The following is a 19,476-nucleotide window of genomic DNA, read 5'->3' on the forward strand; positions in this document are numbered from 1 at the left end:
GCTGTGTGAGGAGGGAGCGGCGGGCGGCGCAGCCGGGCGAGGGCAGCGCGCTGAGGGGGGCGGCGGCGGCGCTAGGCCCGGCCGCAGGAGTCGGGGCCGAGGCCGGGGCCGGGCCGGGCCGGCGCCGCGGAGGGAGGGAGGGAGGGTGGGGTGGGGAGGGAAGGGGGGGCCGGGCCGGGCCGTGCTCCCGGCCGTGCGGAGGCCGGTGGTCGGTGCCGGGGGGGTGGGGGGTGGGCGGGGGCGTCCCGGCCGTGGCGCGACCATGACTTTGGAGTCCATGATGGCCTGTTGCCTGAGCGACGAGGTGAAGGAGTCGAAGCGCATCAACGCCGAGATCGAGAAGCAGCTGCGGAGGGACAAGCGCGACGCCCGCCGCGAGCTGAAGCTGCTGCTGCTGGGTGAGGAGCGCCGGGGCCCGGCCCGGCCCGCGGGGCCGCCGCTCACGCCGCGGGGCCTGGCCCGCCCGCCCTGCCCGGGGCCGGCGGCCGCCGCGGGGCTTGACAGGTCCGGGTGGCCGCGCCCGGGCGTGGTGGGGAAGCGGCGGGAGCCACCAGCGATCCCCGCCTCCGAGCCTGGCGCTCGGGGGGGCCTGCCGGGCCGGGCCGGCCGCCCCAGCGGCCGCCCTTTGTCTGGGTTTTACGGTGCGTTGGCTGTCAGAGCGGATTTTGACATAAGCAGGAACTGTGAAGCTGAAATTGCTGCCGCTTTATAAATGCGGGCACGCACACGCGCGTGAAAATCGTCTGGAGGAGACGCTTCCCCGGACGCGCTGGCCTTTGTCAGCCCGTGGGGATTCACGGGTGGAGTTGATGATTTTCGGTGTCGCCAGTGAACTTCTGGCCCTCGAGTGAACGTCTGTGGAAAACCCGACCTCCGGCTCCTCAGTTCCCCTTGCCCGGTCCTGGGAGGGCCGGCGGGGTCAGGAACTCTGTGTAGGGAATCCGAAGGGAGACGGAGCAGTAAGAACACACACGCCGTGTTTCTGAGGAGGAAATGGTTGTAGTTTTTCGCGTTACCCTCCGAGGTAGAGATCACCTGTGCAGCAATAAGGATGTAGGTGTTCAGATGGAAATGTAGTGGTGTTCTGTGGTTGTGCGGACAGATAATTATTCTGTGTTTAGATAAGGTTTATAGGAATGGGTAATCAGTTACAAGAGCAGCCAGCTAAGATTTTCAGGCATTTATATCCTTCTTCAGCAGGGAGTTTGACGTTCGTGTCCAGGTAGCCCTCAAATTTAAACTTAAGTTACAGTTTTTGTGGGTACTGTGATTTATTATTGCTTGTGTTTGTATCCTGTTTTGTGTCTTAAATACTGTGTCATCTCAAGTGGGAATTTGAAGCAGATCTGATGGACCAAGCTTATCCCTTGGGGTCTCTCGTTAGTTGGCAAGCCATTAAGGTACAGGTGAAAAATTAGGATGATCCTTGTGAAAACGAATGTAGAACTTCACACAAGGGAAGTGAGGCCGTGTCTGCCCAGTCCTTTGGAGGCCTCCAGTACTGGCATTGTTGCATAGTGGTAATTTTTAAGTGAGGGCCAGGGCTTTCCTTCTCACTGGATCCTTGGTGGTTAACATGTTGCTGTTCTTCAGGTGAAAGGTAGAATCGAGGGCTTGACGTTTGCACTTTTTGAAGGCGCGGTGTCAGTTTCTGTAAGGCTTCCTGTAGATTGGGGAACTTGTCTCTCATGCTTCCCTAAAGCAGTCCCACAGAAGCAGCTGTTTCAAAATAGGTTGGCACTGTAGGATAGATCTGGGTTAAGAAGATCCCCCTGGATCCGAACATTTCACTTCAGAAATAATTCAAATTGCTGAAGAATCTTTTCTGCTTTTCTACAAGATACAGTTAAGTAAAATTCAGCATTAGATCTTTTTTTTTTTTTTTGTAAAAAAATCTATATAGGGTGGTTAATATTGGATAAGCAGCCTTCCTAGTTTTAGGATGTGTTTGCTGGATGCTGTTCACTGGATACAGCCAACCTTAAGTTGTGGCAGGTAACGTGTGTTCTCTCCTTGACGTTAGCTGCTGCTTGCAGGGATTTTTTCTGTCTTGCCTCTGTTATGTGGAGTTCTTACACTCACAAGCATTAGTGAGAGGGCTTTCCCAAATCTTGAAAAGAGTGCATGTGTGGAGGGAGTTTCTGCCTTGTAGAAGCTCTGCTAATTTTCTTGTCACTACCTCTAGTGACAGTTTGTTGAAGCCTGAAATGGAAAATTGGGGTGAAGAATAACAGTGCTAATCAATGGTGAACCTGATAATAAGAAACTTGATTTCAGGGTATTGGATATTGCCCACTGGTATAAGGTAGTCACTAATCTTTTTACTGGGTGGGGAGGAGGGCGAATATTTTATACAAAAATTACTTGTGATTAAGCATGGGATACTGTTGACTGAGTAGTGTATTTACAAGTGCCTGTCAGGTACTTGGGGGTCATTAGTAACTTATTGTAAACTCTGATGCTGTCACAGGTTTACAGAGCAAATGGTGAATTCAGATAATCTCCTCCTTTCAATGTTGTCATATTAAAAAGAGGTTATTGTGCTCTTATAGATGCAGGACACCATACCCACCAGAGCTTATGATGTTCTGGAGTACTGCTGTTCTGTATTGTTGATGGCCTAGGTAAAAACAAGAGGTGTCTCTTTTTTTTTTTTTTTTTTTAAAAAAAAAAACAAACCCAACCAACAAAACCAAACCAAAAAAACCCCAAACCAAAAAAGGGTGGTGATGGAGTGACAGGAGGAATCTGTGTTTGAGCTCTTAAGTTCTGAAATAAGTGAATAGCTGGTGCTGAGGTTTCTCTTATGTTTTCATTATTGGAATGCTTTGAAGCACCACATTTTTTTTTTTCCTTCTCAGTTTTGGTTACTGTGGTAAAAGACAAGGAAGTATTTCTCGCCACAGTGAGAGAAACCACAAAAGATTTCGGTTTCCAGTTTTCCCCCTCATTTATGGTTTAGCTTTCTGTTTGAGATGATTTGCTGCATATTAGTGGTGTTTATAACGTTAATTTCTAACTACACTGACACAATTTCTGTCAGTTCTTGGATATGGGGAGAGTGTTTATTTTAAACATGCTCCTTCTAGTTACATGCTTGCTGCTCTTGCTGCTTTTATTTGAGCGTATTTATTTGTTTGCCTTTTAGCCTGGTGCTATAAACATGAGTAATTGAGAATCTACATGTGAGTAGCAGTTGTGTATTGTGATGAAAGAGATCCTGTCTTAATATATCTATACCCTCCTGTGAGGAGTACCTGGTGGTTCCTATGGTGAAAGCCAGGGCTCTGCCAGCACGCTTATTTGTAACTGCAGATCAAAAGGATTTGTCACTTGGGTGATATATCTTAGTTTTTACTGTCGGTAGTCAAGTGAGCTGGGCCACTGTATTAAAAAGAGCTGTATTTTTTTTATTTTTACATATGTTCTGCTTGTTGATAGCAGATTTTAGAAGATTGAACAAAAGTACTCAACAGAAGCATCAATGGTATAGTATGTGCTTAGGCTGTTGCTTGTGGGGTGAAGTGGGGAGGTATGCTAATCACATGCAAGACTTGACCCATATTTTACCTTCACAAAAGGTACGGTGTACGTATAGAATGGAAGCTGCTGGGTACTTCCCATAATACCAGTTGAACCATGAATTTAACAAGGCAGTGGAACAGCATGGATACTTCGATGATGTTTTTCTCTCATGCTTACTGCGTTAATAAGTTTGAAAGTTCCCATGTCTTCTTATATCATCTGTTGCCCTTCATATGTTTAAATGACGCTTTTCTGGGGCTGTCAGTGTAGGAGTGGGAGGACCTGCCCGACGGACTGTGCAGGAAGCAGGCACTGAGAGGGCTGGACCGCTTCACGTGCTGTGTGAGTGTGAGAGGCATGGGTGTGAGTGTGCCTTGCCCTCCCAGCTGCCCTGAGACCTGCCTTCTCTGGGGCAGAAAACCTGTGTGATAAGGAACTGCTGGCCTTGCTGAGGAGCCTGCAGGGATCAAGGCAGAGCACAGATCCTACTCTGTTCTCCCCGTCAGTCGCTATTTTTAAGTCTATAATATCCAGAGGCTGCAAGTGATGTTAAGGTATCTTGCCACAAGGATGATTATCGTTTCAGTCCTTAAGAGCAATACATTATGTTGACACAGTCGTTTGGGGTACGAGGCAGATGTGCTGACTGGATTGTTCATGTCAGACGGATAAGCAGGTATTTCTTGAGCTCCATTCTCCTTTAAAGTTGATTATTCTGTTGTGCTCCGTTCTTTTTTATGAAAAGACACCTAGTCTGTAAGGTAAAGAGCGTTTTGTGCCAAAGCACACCGAAAGAAAATTCACTTCTTACTGTGCGAATGGGTTTCGCCGGCCCACTCACTGTCATCTCGGTTTGCAGTACCAACCTGAGAGCACGTCCGGGCCCTTCCGACCGGTGCTGCGATTGTAGCATCTTGCGGAGTATCTGGGAATAGGTCAGGTGTGACGGACAAGGGCCTTTTGACGCAGAACATGTGGGAGTGGCTGTAATGTGAGATTTGGAATAAGTACCAGAGCTGCTTTTGAAGGCTGTTGTAAAGGACAAGATGTCTTCCATCTATGCTGTTAAGTTCGTAGTGGGGATGAGGAGGACCATCCAGACTGTCTTAATATTCTGGGAAGCGGCTAAAAAAGTGGTTGGAAGTAGCGTGTACTTGAGTATAGTGATAGAAACCTTGAGTTGTGATGTGACTGGTGTTAGCTTGCTTTCTTCCGTAGCAAGCCTTGCTTGTGATGGCTCCTAACTCTCTCTCTCTCACATTCTGTAGGCACTGGGGAGAGTGGAAAAAGCACGTTCATTAAGCAAATGCGTATAATTCATGGCTCAGGCTACTCTGAAGAGGACAAAAAAGGCTTCACCAAGCTGGTGTACCAAAACATCTTCACTGCCATGCAGTCTATGATCAGGGCCATGGAAACCCTGAAGATTCTGTACAAATATGAACAGAACAAGGTAAGTTTCTCACGGTTTTTGCATGTGTCTTTAGGCAATGGGGATTGTAGGGTTTGACTCCTAAGTTCCTGTTTGTGTCCTTCTGCATTGCAATCTCAACCTCCCTGAACTCTTTCCCATAAATGTGTTGTGCTTAAGGACCTCTTTTTATGACATTTTTATGATATCTGACTCCATTTACTTGATTGTGTTAAGGGATAGAACAACTTTCTTGGGACAGTTTGTGCCCTGGTCTGTGTAGCGGGTGGTGGGAGCAAGGAATTGGGATATGGTGTAGGAGAGATGTTCTTTTCAAGGATTCATTATAATTAAATGTGTTGGGCTTTTCGTTGCTATTCACGTTGGAACTTGAAGCTGACAAAAATACATGCAGGACTCAAAAGACACCTCTACTGGTAGTCATCTCTGTTACTGCAGTCAGCCGCTTTTTCTGATAGGTACTGACTGAAGATACAAACCTTTCTTGAAGGGTTTTGGTCTCAGCCACAGAAATGTGATTTGAGCTGAAGTCTCACTTGCTGATTTTGGGTCCAGGAATATTTTTTTCAGCCAGAGCTGGTCTAAATTACTTTAGCTTTTTGGGGGGAGGAGGGGGAGGGTGTGCCAGGAGATTTTTTTTTTTATATATATATTTTTTTTTTTTTAGTGTGTTTTGCTTCTTTAGAGCTTAGTACCTACTATTTTTAAACAAAATTGTATTTTATTTGCTCTGTCATGCAGTGACTTGGAGCTGATTTTGAATAACTGTTCATAGGGACTGGATGATGCACCAGGAGTTCTTGAGTCTGAACACCTTTTTTACCTTCAGAGAGGTTCTGCAGTCTCCGTGATGAGTATAGGCAGGGTGTGAGGAAACTTGCCTTGCCTGTGCTTTACCTGGGCATTGGTGGTGGTGTTTTGATGGGTAGAATCTGCCAACTTGTACTTAAGAGAATATGTGCAGAACTTGGCTTTGGTTTTTATTTTTCCTGGTACAGGTGGTATGGGCAAAAGCCCCTTCCTGCAGCAAGTGTACCAAAGATTTCAGAAAGCAGTTTGGTGTGGATAATAACCTCACAGATGCCACAGGCTGTTGTAATGACTGTAGTCCTTCCTTTGCTTGTCAGTTGTAGGGTGGTCACTTTTATTTTCTCTTTCAAAAGGGATCCTGATTGACGTACACTGAAACAATGTATCTATTATTATTCAAAATGTAGTTTAATTTAATTTTTTGGGGGGTAAGAAACCTGAGGTAGCAACTTGGTATCCAGCTGCAGTTTAACCTTCTCAGAACTTGGGCAGGCTGTGGTTCTTCACAGTGAATGCTCTGCCTTGCAAACCACTGTGTTTCAGGACACCTGGTGATCTCATGATGGGTGAAATCTGCAGCTGTTTGACAGCTCATTCTGTGAAGGAGCACATGATGCTTTGGTGGGAGAATTTTGGTGATGTCTGCTATGACTTAGATGTGTAGTCTACCCATTGTCCCTCTGGTCTTAGCAACCTGATCCACAACCAGCATATGGATCCTTGAAGTCATAATGTAAAGATTTAGTTCACCTGAGAATTTTTTGCCTGCTGGTGATTGTGCCCCCTGCTTCTGACCCCTCCCATCTTTTTTTTTTTTCCTCTTCCCCCACCCCCCAATCTCCAGGCCAATGCAGTGCTGATCCGGGAAGTGGATGTAGAAAAGGTCATGACATTTGAGCAGCCATATGTAAGTGCAATTAAAACATTGTGGAACGACCCTGGAATACAAGAGTGTTATGACAGGAGAAGAGAATATCAGCTTTCTGACTCAGCTAAATAGTAAGTATATAATCACTGGCAGGCACCAGTACATGATAGCAATGGTCTAACAAATAATACCTGTCCATTTTTTTATTGAAGTCTGGAGTTTGTTTCAAAGAGCAGGAACACTGCTGTAGATTTCACTGTGTAGTTTGTTTAAAGTACCTTTTATCTGTTTCATTGAGGCAGATGAGTCTTGCTAGTGTTTTGGACAAGCTGTACAGTCTGCTGGCTACATGTATTGGGATAAAAATTATAGGCATATGAGAAAGGCACTTTGCTTCATCAGCCAGAAGGATCCTTCGGAAAAGTTAAGATGAAAGAGCTGTGGGAGCAGGCAACTGGTAACTTGTTTGAATCTGGCTCCAGAAAGGGAAGGAGCTTTGCTGGAGATGGGGGAAAGCTGTGTTTGTTTGGGGATAGATTTAGATCTGGAAATTCCTTACCATTTGCTACTTTTCATGAGGGTATGAGGTGTTCTGGTGGGACGATAAAGACACTTGTTCACCCATCTGCTTCTGGATATACCTGAGGCTAGAATCTCTGCCTTACGCCGTCTATGTTGATCCTGGCTCTTAGGCAGCAGCAGTGTTGCTCGTTGTCTTCAGGTTTGTCCTTTGGCCTACAGGTGTACATGGATGAGTAACTTAATGGTTTTGTTATTAATAAAATCTAAGACTGGGAACATAGGTTCATCTATAAATAGAATCATGTCTCATCTGATGTTTTCTGAAATATAAGCATCCACTGTACTTGAACTTTCTTTGTAGTAAAGATTGTCTTCCACACTCTTACACAGACTTGATAAAGTTGTCCTTAATGTATCTGTTTATCTTCAAAAGGGGAGGGCTGGTGAATTACTGTTCCCGAAAGGTGTATTCTGTTATTTTTCCATGTCATATTTTAAACAGTTCAGGTGACTTCTGACTTTCTTCTTATGCTAGGGAAAGACTAAATGTAGCAGTGTTTAAATCTGTGTATTTATGTGCTGCAGCCTAAGGTTTTTTTTTTTTTTCCATTGTGCTTCTTGTAGCTATCTTAGCGATGTGGATCGTATCGCTACCCCAGGATATCTACCAACTCAGCAAGATGTGCTACGGGTTAGAGTTCCTACAACCGGTATCATAGAGTACCCCTTTGACCTAGAGAATATTATCTTCAGGTACGCAAGGTGTATTCATGTTACAGCTGAACTGAGAGAGTGATGTGGTTTCAGGAAGGATGTGTTCTGCATTGCGTTATAATGTCCAGGTGCTTCCTTGAGAGGCTTGAGTGGGGCTGTATGTCCTGTGACGTTATGAAGTATCTGCTGACAGGCGCTCCTGTCACGTGGATGGTGTAACATGTTACTCTGATTAAGGGAGAACTCCAAGCTGAAGCACTGATTGTCAGAAAACAACGTGCTTTTGAATCAGTGACACTTAAAGCCCAAAAAACCATCTTGCAGGAAGTGGTGACTAGTGTCTTTCCCAGGAAGGATCGTGCTGCTGGCATCTGAGGCTGAAGTGGTGGCTTGTGAGGCAACTGAGTGACCTGTTGGTAGCTTAAGCCACCAAAGGGGAGAGGGGGAAGCTTGGTCTGGGCAGTGCTTGACATGAATGTATTTCCATCTAAGAATTTAACAAAGCTCAAGCCGCTTTGACCATTTATTTCTCCTTCAGGAGACCCACTTTTTGTGCAGGAACATTTCCTTGCGTGTGGTACCTATAATCTCCCTTCAAAGATGGTTTGCTGTGCCTGCCTTGTGCTCTCAGGATGACACCAAAAGTGGCTGCCTATGCTGCTGCAGCAGCAGATGGTATTTGGAGGCTTAAGCCAGCAATGGAGTGTGGCATAAAGGGCACAATGACATGCCTGTCTACTGCAAAGCAATTTTCTCCCTACCTCTCTGGTACTTACGTGCTCCCTCCCCTTCTTTACCACTGTTGGCATTACAAGAGAGGGATAAAGAAGCCTGCATCATCTCTCTTAAACTGTTTAGTAACAGAAAGTTACTCTTTCTGGTTTGCTGACCTGTGAAATAGGTGTGGGGTTTTTTAAAAGATGGACCCACTTGTGTTGTGCTTTAGGCGAGTGACAAAATGATTTTAGCGTTGCTGCACAGGTGGGACTTGAAACTGAGGAGCTGAAGTGTGTAACTGTTAAACAGCACATTCTAAGAGAAGTTTAATAACTAAAGAAAGCCCTCTGTGTGAGGGAAGTTTTGAGGCAAGCAGGTGCTTTAATAAAAAATAAAATCGGCTTGCTCATTTGACAGAGTAGAGTTTTGAAGGACTTGTCTTTTCAGACTCAGAACTGTTACTTAGCAAACCGGAGCAGAATGCAACTAAAAATAGTAATGCTGATATTTGGGATTTGGATCTGGATCACTTGCCTGTGGCCATCCTTCCCAGTATTCTGGAGCGGGATATTGCATAAACTTGATGGTTTTGTTAGCAAGCACGTTTTATTACATCCCTGTGCCAGGTTCACTTGGATGGTAGAGAGCCACGTTCGTTCTTGTCGTGTGCTGATCCTTTGCATTCAGATAGAGAGCTGCAGCTACTTCTGTGATCCTGTATGTATTTCTCTTCCTTAGAATGGTGGATGTTGGAGGTCAAAGATCAGAACGAAGGAAGTGGATCCATTGCTTTGAAAATGTGACTTCCATCATGTTTTTAGTAGCACTTAGTGAATATGACCAAGTTCTGGTGGAGTCTGATAATGAGGTAAGCCAAAGAATGGGAACTCTGCAGGAGGGTGGAAGGAAAGGAGGAATGTCTTTCTAGCTTCTTGGAGGTTGGTACCAAAGTACTTGGTGCCAAGTTGGATTAGCAAGTATTGTTGGTTTTGGCCTTCGGTTCTTCCTATTGCAAAGGGAACATGAGCCTTAATGGGTCATGATGTCCCTGAGAATGGAAAATGCAGAGTGCATCCAAATTATCTGTACTTCTCAAGTAATACTGAAATACTCTGAAATTGCTTAGTTCTGCGTGCCTTGCGAGGTACTGTGCAATGTGAAGGCATGCTCTTCAAAATTGCCCATTCCTCTTTTCTGCACTGAATTAACTTTGTACTGTGACTGCTGTCTTGTTAGATAGCGACTGATCTATTTGAAGGTGCAATACTGAATTTTTGCACTCGCTAATGGGTTAAAAAAATGCCATTTGGTAACAGTAGTTTTTCCTTTTCTACTAGACAAAACATGAAGTATCGTGGCTAGTCTTCTCACTGTGACTGTCAAAGCATAAAATGACTTTAAAGCCTTTTGATATCAATAGCTTCCAATCAAATGAATCTTTTGAGTCCATCAGATTTTGCATTTCCTTTCCATTTACCAGCACAGCTTGAGCCAGAACTTACCTGGGGCCCAAAATATTCTGTGTACGGTATCTGAGATGCTGTATCGATACAGATCCGAGGATGTGTGCGGGTAGCCGAAAGGCATCTTAGTGCTCATTTGTGAAAACAAGGCTTTCTTTTTCTTATTTCAGAACCGGATGGAAGAGAGTAAAGCTCTCTTTCGAACCATTATCACTTATCCATGGTTCCAAAACTCTTCTGTTATCCTCTTTCTCAACAAGAAAGATCTGTTGGAAGACAAGATCCTATATTCCCACCTTGTTGACTATTTCCCAGAGTTTGATGGTGAGTGGTTTTTAAGGAGGAACACTTGTGTATCTAGAAGGAGGGCTAGAGGTGGTTTGGTTTGAATTTTTTTTGCTTTTTGAAGAAGACTATGATTTAGAGATGGGGAGAACATCTTAATTTGAGAAGAAATACCTACAACAATGAGAAAATGCCACAAAAAATGTGTTAATCATATGTAGGTAACTGGAATCTGATCAGGTGATCTAATAATGAACCTCTCCTAGATGAGGAATTACACACGCACGCACACACACCCACCCCTTAAATATGCACTTCGAAGTATTAAATAACGGATGTCTTAATTTCCCTACCTGTATGCTTGTGTGTAAAACCCGTTTCATAAACATGTGACAATTTGCCGATATACTGGGCATTTTAACCCTCTAGTGAAGAGGTGACTTGAGTCCTTGTTTTGAGAAATCAACTGGTCAAATACCCAAGTGGTTCAAATGATGGCATTGGAAAATTTCAGGTAGCGTGAAATTCTTATTAGCGTGCCATTTGCAGCTGTGGAAAACGAATACGCGTGTGAAACAGAGAAATCCCCGTCTGAAACAAAATTCCTTAGCCAAAATAGCATTTCAGGCTCTTCAGTTGAGTGCATTTAAAGTTGGCTGGTAACACATCTCTACACTGCTGAAAATAAATAAAAGTAGTGACGAATGAGACCAGGCAACGCACTTCTTGCCATACTGTCATGTATTAACTGTCATTATGTGCTTTAAAAATACAAGGTAAGGGAAGAATTGCCATTTTGCAAAAAGCTTTCGTCTTTTTAAACGACTAATGAAATTGCTCCTTATTAGTTGTCCTCCTGCTTCTGGCGTTCCATGCCCCCTGCTGTCTGAAAGCACAGACACTCTGGAATTGTCAGTGCTGGAAAACAACCCGTTTTTACAGCAGGCTGGGAATGGCTGGTGAGCTTATCTGTTAAGTAGTGCCTACTTCTAACATAACTAACAGCTGGAGAGGAGATGGCAACATCAGGAAACGTCATATACTTTCAGTTTGTTGGGATCAGTGTTTACTGTAGCTCCTCCAGGGATGCTGCACTGCTTGGGAGTGGGAGGGAGCCCATCAGACCACCTCTCAAGAGATGGTCCTTGCCGTGGAGAGCGTGGCAATGCCAATACTGTAAAAGAAAATCAGTGGGTAGCTTTTTTCTGAGGAGTTGTCAGCAATATGAAGTAAATACTGGCAAAAATTCCAGTTTTTAGCTCCTGTGAGTTGACCGGCCAGTTAGGACAGGCTGCAGTTTGGACTGAAGATGCCCCTTGTTTGCAGAGTGTATGCTTGTATCCTTCAAGACGTAACATCTATCTATATATTAGGAAGAAATGTATATCCCCTCTCCAGAGGAGAGCGTTGCATTATGTATATCCAGCATCTGTCACTGTTACCGGGTGAACACAGCGCATACATGGTTATTCCAAATGCTGTATTTCAGAGCATGGTCTGAAACAACGCCTTGGTGTCTGCCAAAACCCTCAGCCTTGGAAAACTGCTTTTTGTAGGGTATGGTGAGATAACTGAAAAGCATAAGACAGTTCAGCTCCTGGGACTTCTGTGCAATAAATGATCTTAATTTCTTCTTTATAGCTCTGTAACGCGTAAGAGAAAGTATGCTAGCAATTAGTCTGATGGCTCAAACCAGGGGATGCACTTAGAAACCAGTTAATGTATTTATTCTTTGTTTGCTGCAGGCCCACAGAGGGATGCACAGGCAGCCCGTGAGTTCATTCTCAAGATGTTTGTGGATTTAAATCCTGACAGCGATAAAATCATCTATTCTCACTTCACATGTGCCACAGACACAGAAAACATCCGTTTCGTCTTTGCAGCTGTCAAGGACACCATCCTACAGCTCAACCTGAAGGAGTATAACCTGGTTTGACCTGCTCTGCTCTTGGCCCCTTGAGAGGCTTCATTGTGAAGAAAAGACAAAAAAAGAAATTTTAAATATGACAGGAAAAAAAGTTTTAATTTTTGATGATGTAATGATTGCAAATTGTCTGATCTGTGGAGTGGCAAGTGCTCAGTGTTATCCTGGAGTCTCATGTCTCTGTCCACAGAGTAGTTGATTTCATATTTTTAACAGATTGCTTTTATTTCACAGTTAACGGGGATATGCCTCATTTCTTCAGCACCTTGCTTACTTCTTAATTTTTGCCAAACAGCTAAGGCAGTCTCATCTTGAGCTTTCCTTTGTTGCTTAGCCACTTTTTTTTTTTTCCCCCTTTTTGTTCCCATGGTATATATATAGAAAAAAAATAACTTTCCAGCTGAGATAGTGAATTCACTGGACTGTGGGAGTGCAGAATGCTACTGGTCCCTTTGCCTTGTGCTATAGGGTGCCTCTGGTGTAATTTGCTAATTCTGCTTGTCTTCCCCGCCCCACCCCCCAGCACCCCCTTCTTTCCCTTCCCTTCCCCAGGACACGCTCCATGGTTCACTGTGATGAAATGTTGGGGAGGAGCGATTGCTCTCCAACTCGTGCAAAAAAAAGAAAAAGGCATAACAAAAAAAGAAGCCATCACTTTTCCATTCTTTATATGTTCTAGTTCTGAGTTATTTTTTCTTATCAATTATAAAAGGTATGGAGACTGTGATTATTTTTTTTTTTAAATTATTGATGTTCTATACATAGTTTGCTACATGTTGCTGTATTTTGTTCATGGACTACAAATGATGGAAGCTCTTGGAGCAATAGCTGCTGAGCCTGGGGAAGTGCCTGACTGTAATTGTTCTTTTTTATTTTATTTTGTTTTTATTTTTTTCACACACATACACACATCCCCGCCCACACCACAAGCGCATGTGTGCGTGCGCACAAGGCTTAATTTGCAGAATGAAACTTAACGTTTTGTTGAGTAGAGGATATGACATCAAGTGAGCAACTTCTCTATGCAGCAGATATCAAAAGCACACTGAGTAATTGTGGCATTTAAACATCAGACTTTGGCTGGATTGAAAAATCTTAGTCTTGTGCCACCCTCTAGTTCTTTTCTTGCTGCTAGTAGCAAACAAGCCTTGTTTATTTCTTTTTGTGCCAGTGTGTTGAATGACTTCGTAAGAATTCCTCGGTCTTGTCCGGCTTACAGGTTTTTAGAAAGGACCAGAGTTGGTGGGTGACAGACTTTGAGACATAGGTAGGATTCTTACTTGAAAAGATTGAGGATAGCTCTTGGAGGGAGCAGCGGTTCTCTCTCCCTCTCCTGTTCATGCATTCCCCTGAGGCACATGCTGCTGTGTTTCTCTTTAGAGGAGCGTGGATCCTCTTTGGAAGACTTGCACACATACTTGCTCCAGGGTGCACGTGATAATCGAGTTACAGTAGTCATGGCTGGAGCACGCGGCTGCTGTGGAATCCAGAAAGCCCTGCTGTGGTCGCACTTCTGTCTAGCGGGAGAGTAGAGGCAGAGGCAGCAGGGTTTGCTGGTGCAGGTGGAAGGTAGAGTGGAAGTAGTTCTGGATTCTAGGTGCCAAATGAAACTCCACAAAGCAGAAGGATATGAAGCCTTTGCACGTTAAGAGAGCTTTTTCCAGGAGCTGAGGCAAGTGAACAAATGTGCCGAAGACCTGTTGCTGGCCTGGAAGATAACTGCCGTGGCGAGGCAAGGAGTGAGTAGGAAACAGGGAAATCTGACCCACCTCTGGACGTGTGTCGTTTGGCCATCACTAATGCTTCTGTTTCAATTCCAACAAGCAGCATTGGGTCCAAATTCTCTGGATCGACCAGATTGCCCCCTTGAAGGCTAGCAGGCTGCCAGTAGATAAAAGACGAAACGAGCTGCACTGTTGAAGGGGGCTGTTGATATTTTGTCTCTTTTGTAGACAGAGCACTACATCAGTGTTTTGCACAACATGTAAGAGTAAATCTTAACTGTCTGAGATGCTTAAGATGCTTTGATCTAGAACACTAAAATATGGAGGGACATAATTTTGAGGAATTCTGTTTATAGGTCCCTCTTGTTTTCCAGAAGAGCTGAGGGAAGCCTCTGTATGTCTCAGAGCACTACAGAAGAAAGCAAGCTCTGCTGAGAGCGATTAGAGAGCTCAAGCTGGAACAGTAGCCATGGGACCAACAGTTGAAGAGCCAGTTACGGCTGAGTGGCGATGCTGAGGGAAACAGCGTCTCTTTAGATTAGCCATGCTCTGGACTGCATTTAACACTTGGGAGGAATGAGAGGGATTCCCATGTGTCAGACAGCTTTGCATCAGTTTTACTGCTTTTTTTTTTTTTTTTTTGTCTTTATGCCAAAATGATCCATTTTGTAGAAACTGTCCTATAAAGAGGAATTTATAATCATCTTCGTGTATTCTAAGGGCTGTTCATCTGAAGCAGATGGCAGCACCAGCCTCTTCCGCTTCTGTGATCCTCTTGTAAATGGTTCACACTACAACTATTGCCAGCAATGAACCTGGCGCTGAGATATACAAGTTCTTGGAAATAACTTCCCAGAAGGTTGTTTGGGTTTTTTTTTTTTTATTTCCAAGGTGAATGATGGTGGTACTTCCACTTGAATCAGAAACTTTGTTTTGTTTTGTATCCTCCCCTTCTTTAAGAGCTGCTGCCCTGGCACAGGAGGAGGGATCTTGGCTTCTTTCTCCTGCAGATCGGACCCACGTTGTTGAGCGGGACTGTGGGCACGAGGGTTTAGGCATGTGCTCTACCTTCCTGAGCAACTTTGGTGTAGCTGTTGGGCTAAGAACTGACTTGGTGTGACGGTCGTGGTGAAGGGGAGAACGTTACACAATGGCTGTCTCGTGAGTTCCTGAAACCTCATTCTGAGTTAGGGGAGGAATGGGTCAGACTTGTACACGTAACCTGGAATTGTCTGTGGACTATATTATGTGTGAGAAGATAACCAGTGTTAGCACGTGCTTTTCTTAGCAAGCAGTAGCTTGTGTGCCTCCAGCTTGGCCAGCGAAGCATTCCTGCAGAACTGGTTCATGTCTCTTGTTGGCTGGCCCTTTGGCAGATACCTGCCCTAGCAAAAGTGCCAAACCTTAAACCAAATTTGCCTATATAATCTTTTCTGAAAGTGAGGCTGGTCAGAATTTTCTGCAGGTTGAGACAACAGATTGACCTTCAGAAAAGAGGTGGAATTGGGTTCTTGGAGAGAATCTAGAACCTCAAAGTCTGAGGAAGTGGTCTCTTGGCTAACCTCTGCTCCTTGTGCACTTTTTATCTTTGCTCTGCTGAAGAAACCAACATCCTTTGAACCAGTTTGAAACTTGAAAGTCAGTGAGGAGAGGACCATTCCATTTCTTTGCACCATTCTGTGTGGATTGGCTGCCTGGTGAGCAACAGCCCCTTCCTGCTTCAGCGTGTCAGATAGCTCCTGCCCCTTCTGCCTGTCTCCCCTTCTCCTGGAGTTGGATTCTTTGGTCTCTTGTTGTTGCTTCCTAGCAATGTTGGCCTTGCGTTCAACTATGGGTTTTCTTCATGTGTTTTATTGGTTTAAAAAAAAAAAAAAAGTAAAAAAAAAAAAGTACTTCCGGAGTGTGCTGACCATTGTATTGTACTGTACAGAGCCCAGGTTGTTAGAGTCCAGCAGAGATAAAGTGTGTTATGCAGCACCCAGTTTTTTAAGAGTATGGTTTGTGCCAATGCCCCTTCTTTAGTAGTGCCAGAGACTCTTTACAAGTGCCAATGTGGTGGAAATTATTTGGTTATACTTGTATATTATAGGATCCTGATTTAAGACAATTTAAACATCCTATTTAAAAAGATACTATATAAAATGCTGTTTTTAAACCTTGTCATTTGCAATGCATGTATTGTTGTGCGTGTTGGGGTGGGGGGAGGGAAGAGGGTAGGGTAAAGGAGTTTCTGAATAAGATGCCCAGTGTCAGGATCTATTCAGGCTCCAAACTGTCTCATTCCAGTCCAGGGGTGTGATTGTTTCTTGGAATGATCCCACTCTGACTGCTGGGCAACAACCCTTATTACAGAAATATCTGATGGAAATTGATTTTCATATCTTTCTCCTAAAATAAATTCTCTGTTTGAAATTGGAATAAATTTTGTTCCTAAAAGCCGTGGTGATCATGCATGTGTTTCTTCACTCCTGTCCCTCCTCTCCCCATCCTGGCTGGCTTAACAGTACCTCGTGGGACCTGCGTATGGTGGAAGCACTCTCTGCCCTCCCAGCTGTTGTCCCTGCTCGGAAAATTCAGATTCTGAGGCACAGAAACCAAATGTGGTTTGGTAAATATAAGGTACAATATGCAATAACTATATATAACACACCGCAGTAATAATTCCGAAGCGTTGAATGGTGGCTGGCTGGGGTTTTAGGCTGTGGGGATGCAATGGTGGCATCCTGACTTAAAATTTTACAGGATTTTTGAGGAGAATTGCGAAGTGAAGTTGTCGATACCGCCTGCTGCCTCTGGCTGTAGTGTCAGTCCATTTTCGGGCACGTTTCTTGCCGGGTGTACATTGCCGGTAACAGAAACGGTGAGCACAGACCTGCTTCCAGTCTTGGGTGTTAGCAACACGGGCTGCTTGAATTTATCCCTTTCGGAGTCCAGGGATGGATGATTGTGAAAGGGATTTCCTGAGATGGACTTCCTAGGATTTAACTCTCCTTCCCTAGGATTGTTCGCCAGGAATTTCAGATGAAATCAGCTGGGAGAGGGTAGAGATGGCTGGTGTCCTCTGTCAGCTTTCCTGCATTTCCAGGGTGTTCTGCTCCCTGGGGCATCATTCCATGCGCAGGTGGAGCTGCAGGGACAGGACAGCCCGAGGTGCTGTTTGGCTTGAACCAGGAAGGTCCTTCCATGATGCTGGCGGTGTTTGTGTCATTGCTGGTTTCTAATCAGGGGGGAACGTGCGTTGCTTTTCTCGGCAGCTCTGTGTTCTCGCCAGCTGCAAAGCATGAAATAATAGCTGAAAGAGGGGTGTGTTGAGGTTGTTTCCTCCGTGTGGGTCATGTGTTGTGCTGTTCTTTGCAAGGAGGGTATAATATGTTTAAATAAAGCAAAAGTGACAGATTCAGACTCCAAGGAAGACAGTGAAGTCTTCAAACCAGTGCCCCACGTTCCCAGCTGACTGCAAGGGCTTTGTGTTCCTTGTGTCCCGGACTCCAGCAGCTTCTGCCGTGGTACGTGTGCAGGTTGCCCGGGTTGCCCAGCTTGCCACGGGCACGCGGTGCCGGTGCTGTCAGAAGCACCGCAGCTTATTCGGGCGCTCGAGTCCCTGCCTGCCTTGGAGCAGCCCAGGGAAAGAGGCAGCTGGGAGCAGCAGCCGATCTAGTGATCCACTCAGCTTGCTCGCAGTTGCCGTCTTTCCCAAGGGCTCCTCAAACACAAACGGAGTCAGAGTCGACTGTTCCCACCAAGGCGGTGTGCTCCGCTTGGCAGCTGGGGCTGAGTCCTCATCCCGTGCCGGAGGCACCCCATCCCCCAGGAGAAGGCTTGGAACGCTGGAGGGACGGTGGCGTGGAGCAGCCTTGTTGCTGCCTGGACAATCCAGTCCCTTCCACCTGCAGCCGGCTCCCGAGGGAGCCGTGGGGAAGGAGGGCAGTCCCAGCTGGGCTGTGGGCTGGGGTTTCCCAGTTGGATGTGCTGGCACAGGGACTGGGATTCTCTTAGTGCCGCAAGTCACTTCCAGCCTGGCCGTTGAGACGTCACTGCCAGCACAGAACAGGTCCTTGGGATTGTGCACGTAGCTGGACCCAGATGTTAAGGAAATACATTTCCATCTTTTTCATATTAAAAAATCCCATGCAGGCTAAGAGGGTAAAGAAGAATTTGGAATTTGCCTTGTCCTTGGACAGCCGTTGTCCTCATAGCAGGAGAAAGCTCTTCTCTTTGAGCATCACGCTTGTTCCCTTGGGAAAGCTAGGGAAGCACCTGCCTAGCGTGAGAAGGATAAAATGTCGTATGAAACTTGTAAAGCAGGAATAGAACGCCTCCCTCCTTTTACTTCAGCGTTTTGTCCCACGTCTAACCTGACCCCAGGTTCCGCAGGACCCTCCAGGTGGGTCTCAGGCACGGCACCAGCTTGGCCATGGGAATGGCAGCCCTCGGTGCAACGTCACTGTCACCAGGAGTGACTGCCTGCACCCCAGGCTTGGCAAGGGGCATCCATCTAGCGCTTGGGGCTTCTAATTTCTATTTTTGTTTCCCTGTGCAGCACATCTGTCCTCTGAAGGCTGCCAGGTCCTGCCTGCTGTCCCATCGCCTCCTCTCACCGCACCGAGCGGTCGCTGCCGTAAGCGCCGGAGAGCTCAAGGGTGGAACATGGGAATTGTGGGTCCCTCCATTGCAGAAGCCACTTTCTTCTGGCGTGAAGGCACCTGAAGAAATGCTGTGATTCCCAGTTTTTGAAGGTAGCGCTGTGGAATGCAGGCAGTGAGGAAGATTTATTTATTTATTTTTAATAATACAGCATGTCCGTGTCCCTGCCAAACAAAAGCAATAAGAAGTGATGGGAAATAATCAGGATGGAAATGAAGGTTTCCAGAAACTACCTTGGACAAAATCTTCTTTCATCTTTCTCTCTGGTTTATTTAACCAGATTGATTATTTATTTAATGGTTTATTTATTTATTTGAAAATAAATTGTACGTGTGGACTCCTGTCCGTGATATCTCGGTAGCTTCCCAGTGAGCTGTCGGCTGCGTACTCTTCCCAGGTATAGTTGTCTTTGAGCCGTTTTATCTTCTGGGATGCAGTCCGACCAGGAATTCAAGCCTCTCCAAGCAATTTTTTAACATCTGGATCACCTTGGGTTGAGAACTCGCGGCTTCTGAAGAGGCTTTGTGGTTCCCATGCTGGACCGTGTGATGAGGCTCAGCGCTGGGGCTGTGCAGACGCGCTGGGATGCGGCTCCGCAGGGGCTGCAGCTGCAGCCTTGGGGGGGGCTGTTCTGCGTGTCCCATCGGGTGCTATGACCTGTTGTCACCTGCCGCTCCTCTGCGTGCTCCCAGAATTGCTCCTGGCATCATCTCAGGTGTGGATCCGTAGCTCCTGGCCATGGAAATAGGCGGTGGTTGGTGTGAAGCATCCAAAAAGTCTCCCCTGCTGTGCTGGTTGGCATGCAGGGCTCGGTTTCTAATACTGCAAACAGCTGACAGCTTCGGTGA

The 19,476-nt window shown here is 45.6% G+C and overlaps 1 protein-coding gene across 1 annotated transcript; it reads left to right on the plus strand.

Annotated features, from left to right (window-relative positions):
• The first annotated feature begins 208 nt into the window (after positions 1-208).
• On the plus strand, positions 209-16,423 carry GNA11 (G protein subunit alpha 11). The gene is made up of 7 exons (XM_055708815.1): positions 209-398; positions 4,794-4,978; positions 6,612-6,766; positions 7,782-7,910; positions 9,327-9,456; positions 10,222-10,375; positions 12,082-16,423. The coding sequence occupies exons 1-7, from the start codon at positions 263-265 to the stop codon at positions 12,270-12,272; spliced, it is 1,080 nt and encodes a 359-aa protein (XP_055564790.1). The 5' UTR covers positions 209-262; the 3' UTR covers positions 12,273-16,423.
• Positions 16,424-19,476: the final 3,053 nt, after the last annotated feature.

Source organism: Falco cherrug, chromosome 4 (assembly GCF_023634085.1).
Source record: "Falco cherrug isolate bFalChe1 chromosome 4, bFalChe1.pri, whole genome shotgun sequence".
Classification (NCBI taxonomy): Eukaryota; Metazoa; Chordata; class Aves; order Falconiformes; family Falconidae; genus Falco; species Falco cherrug.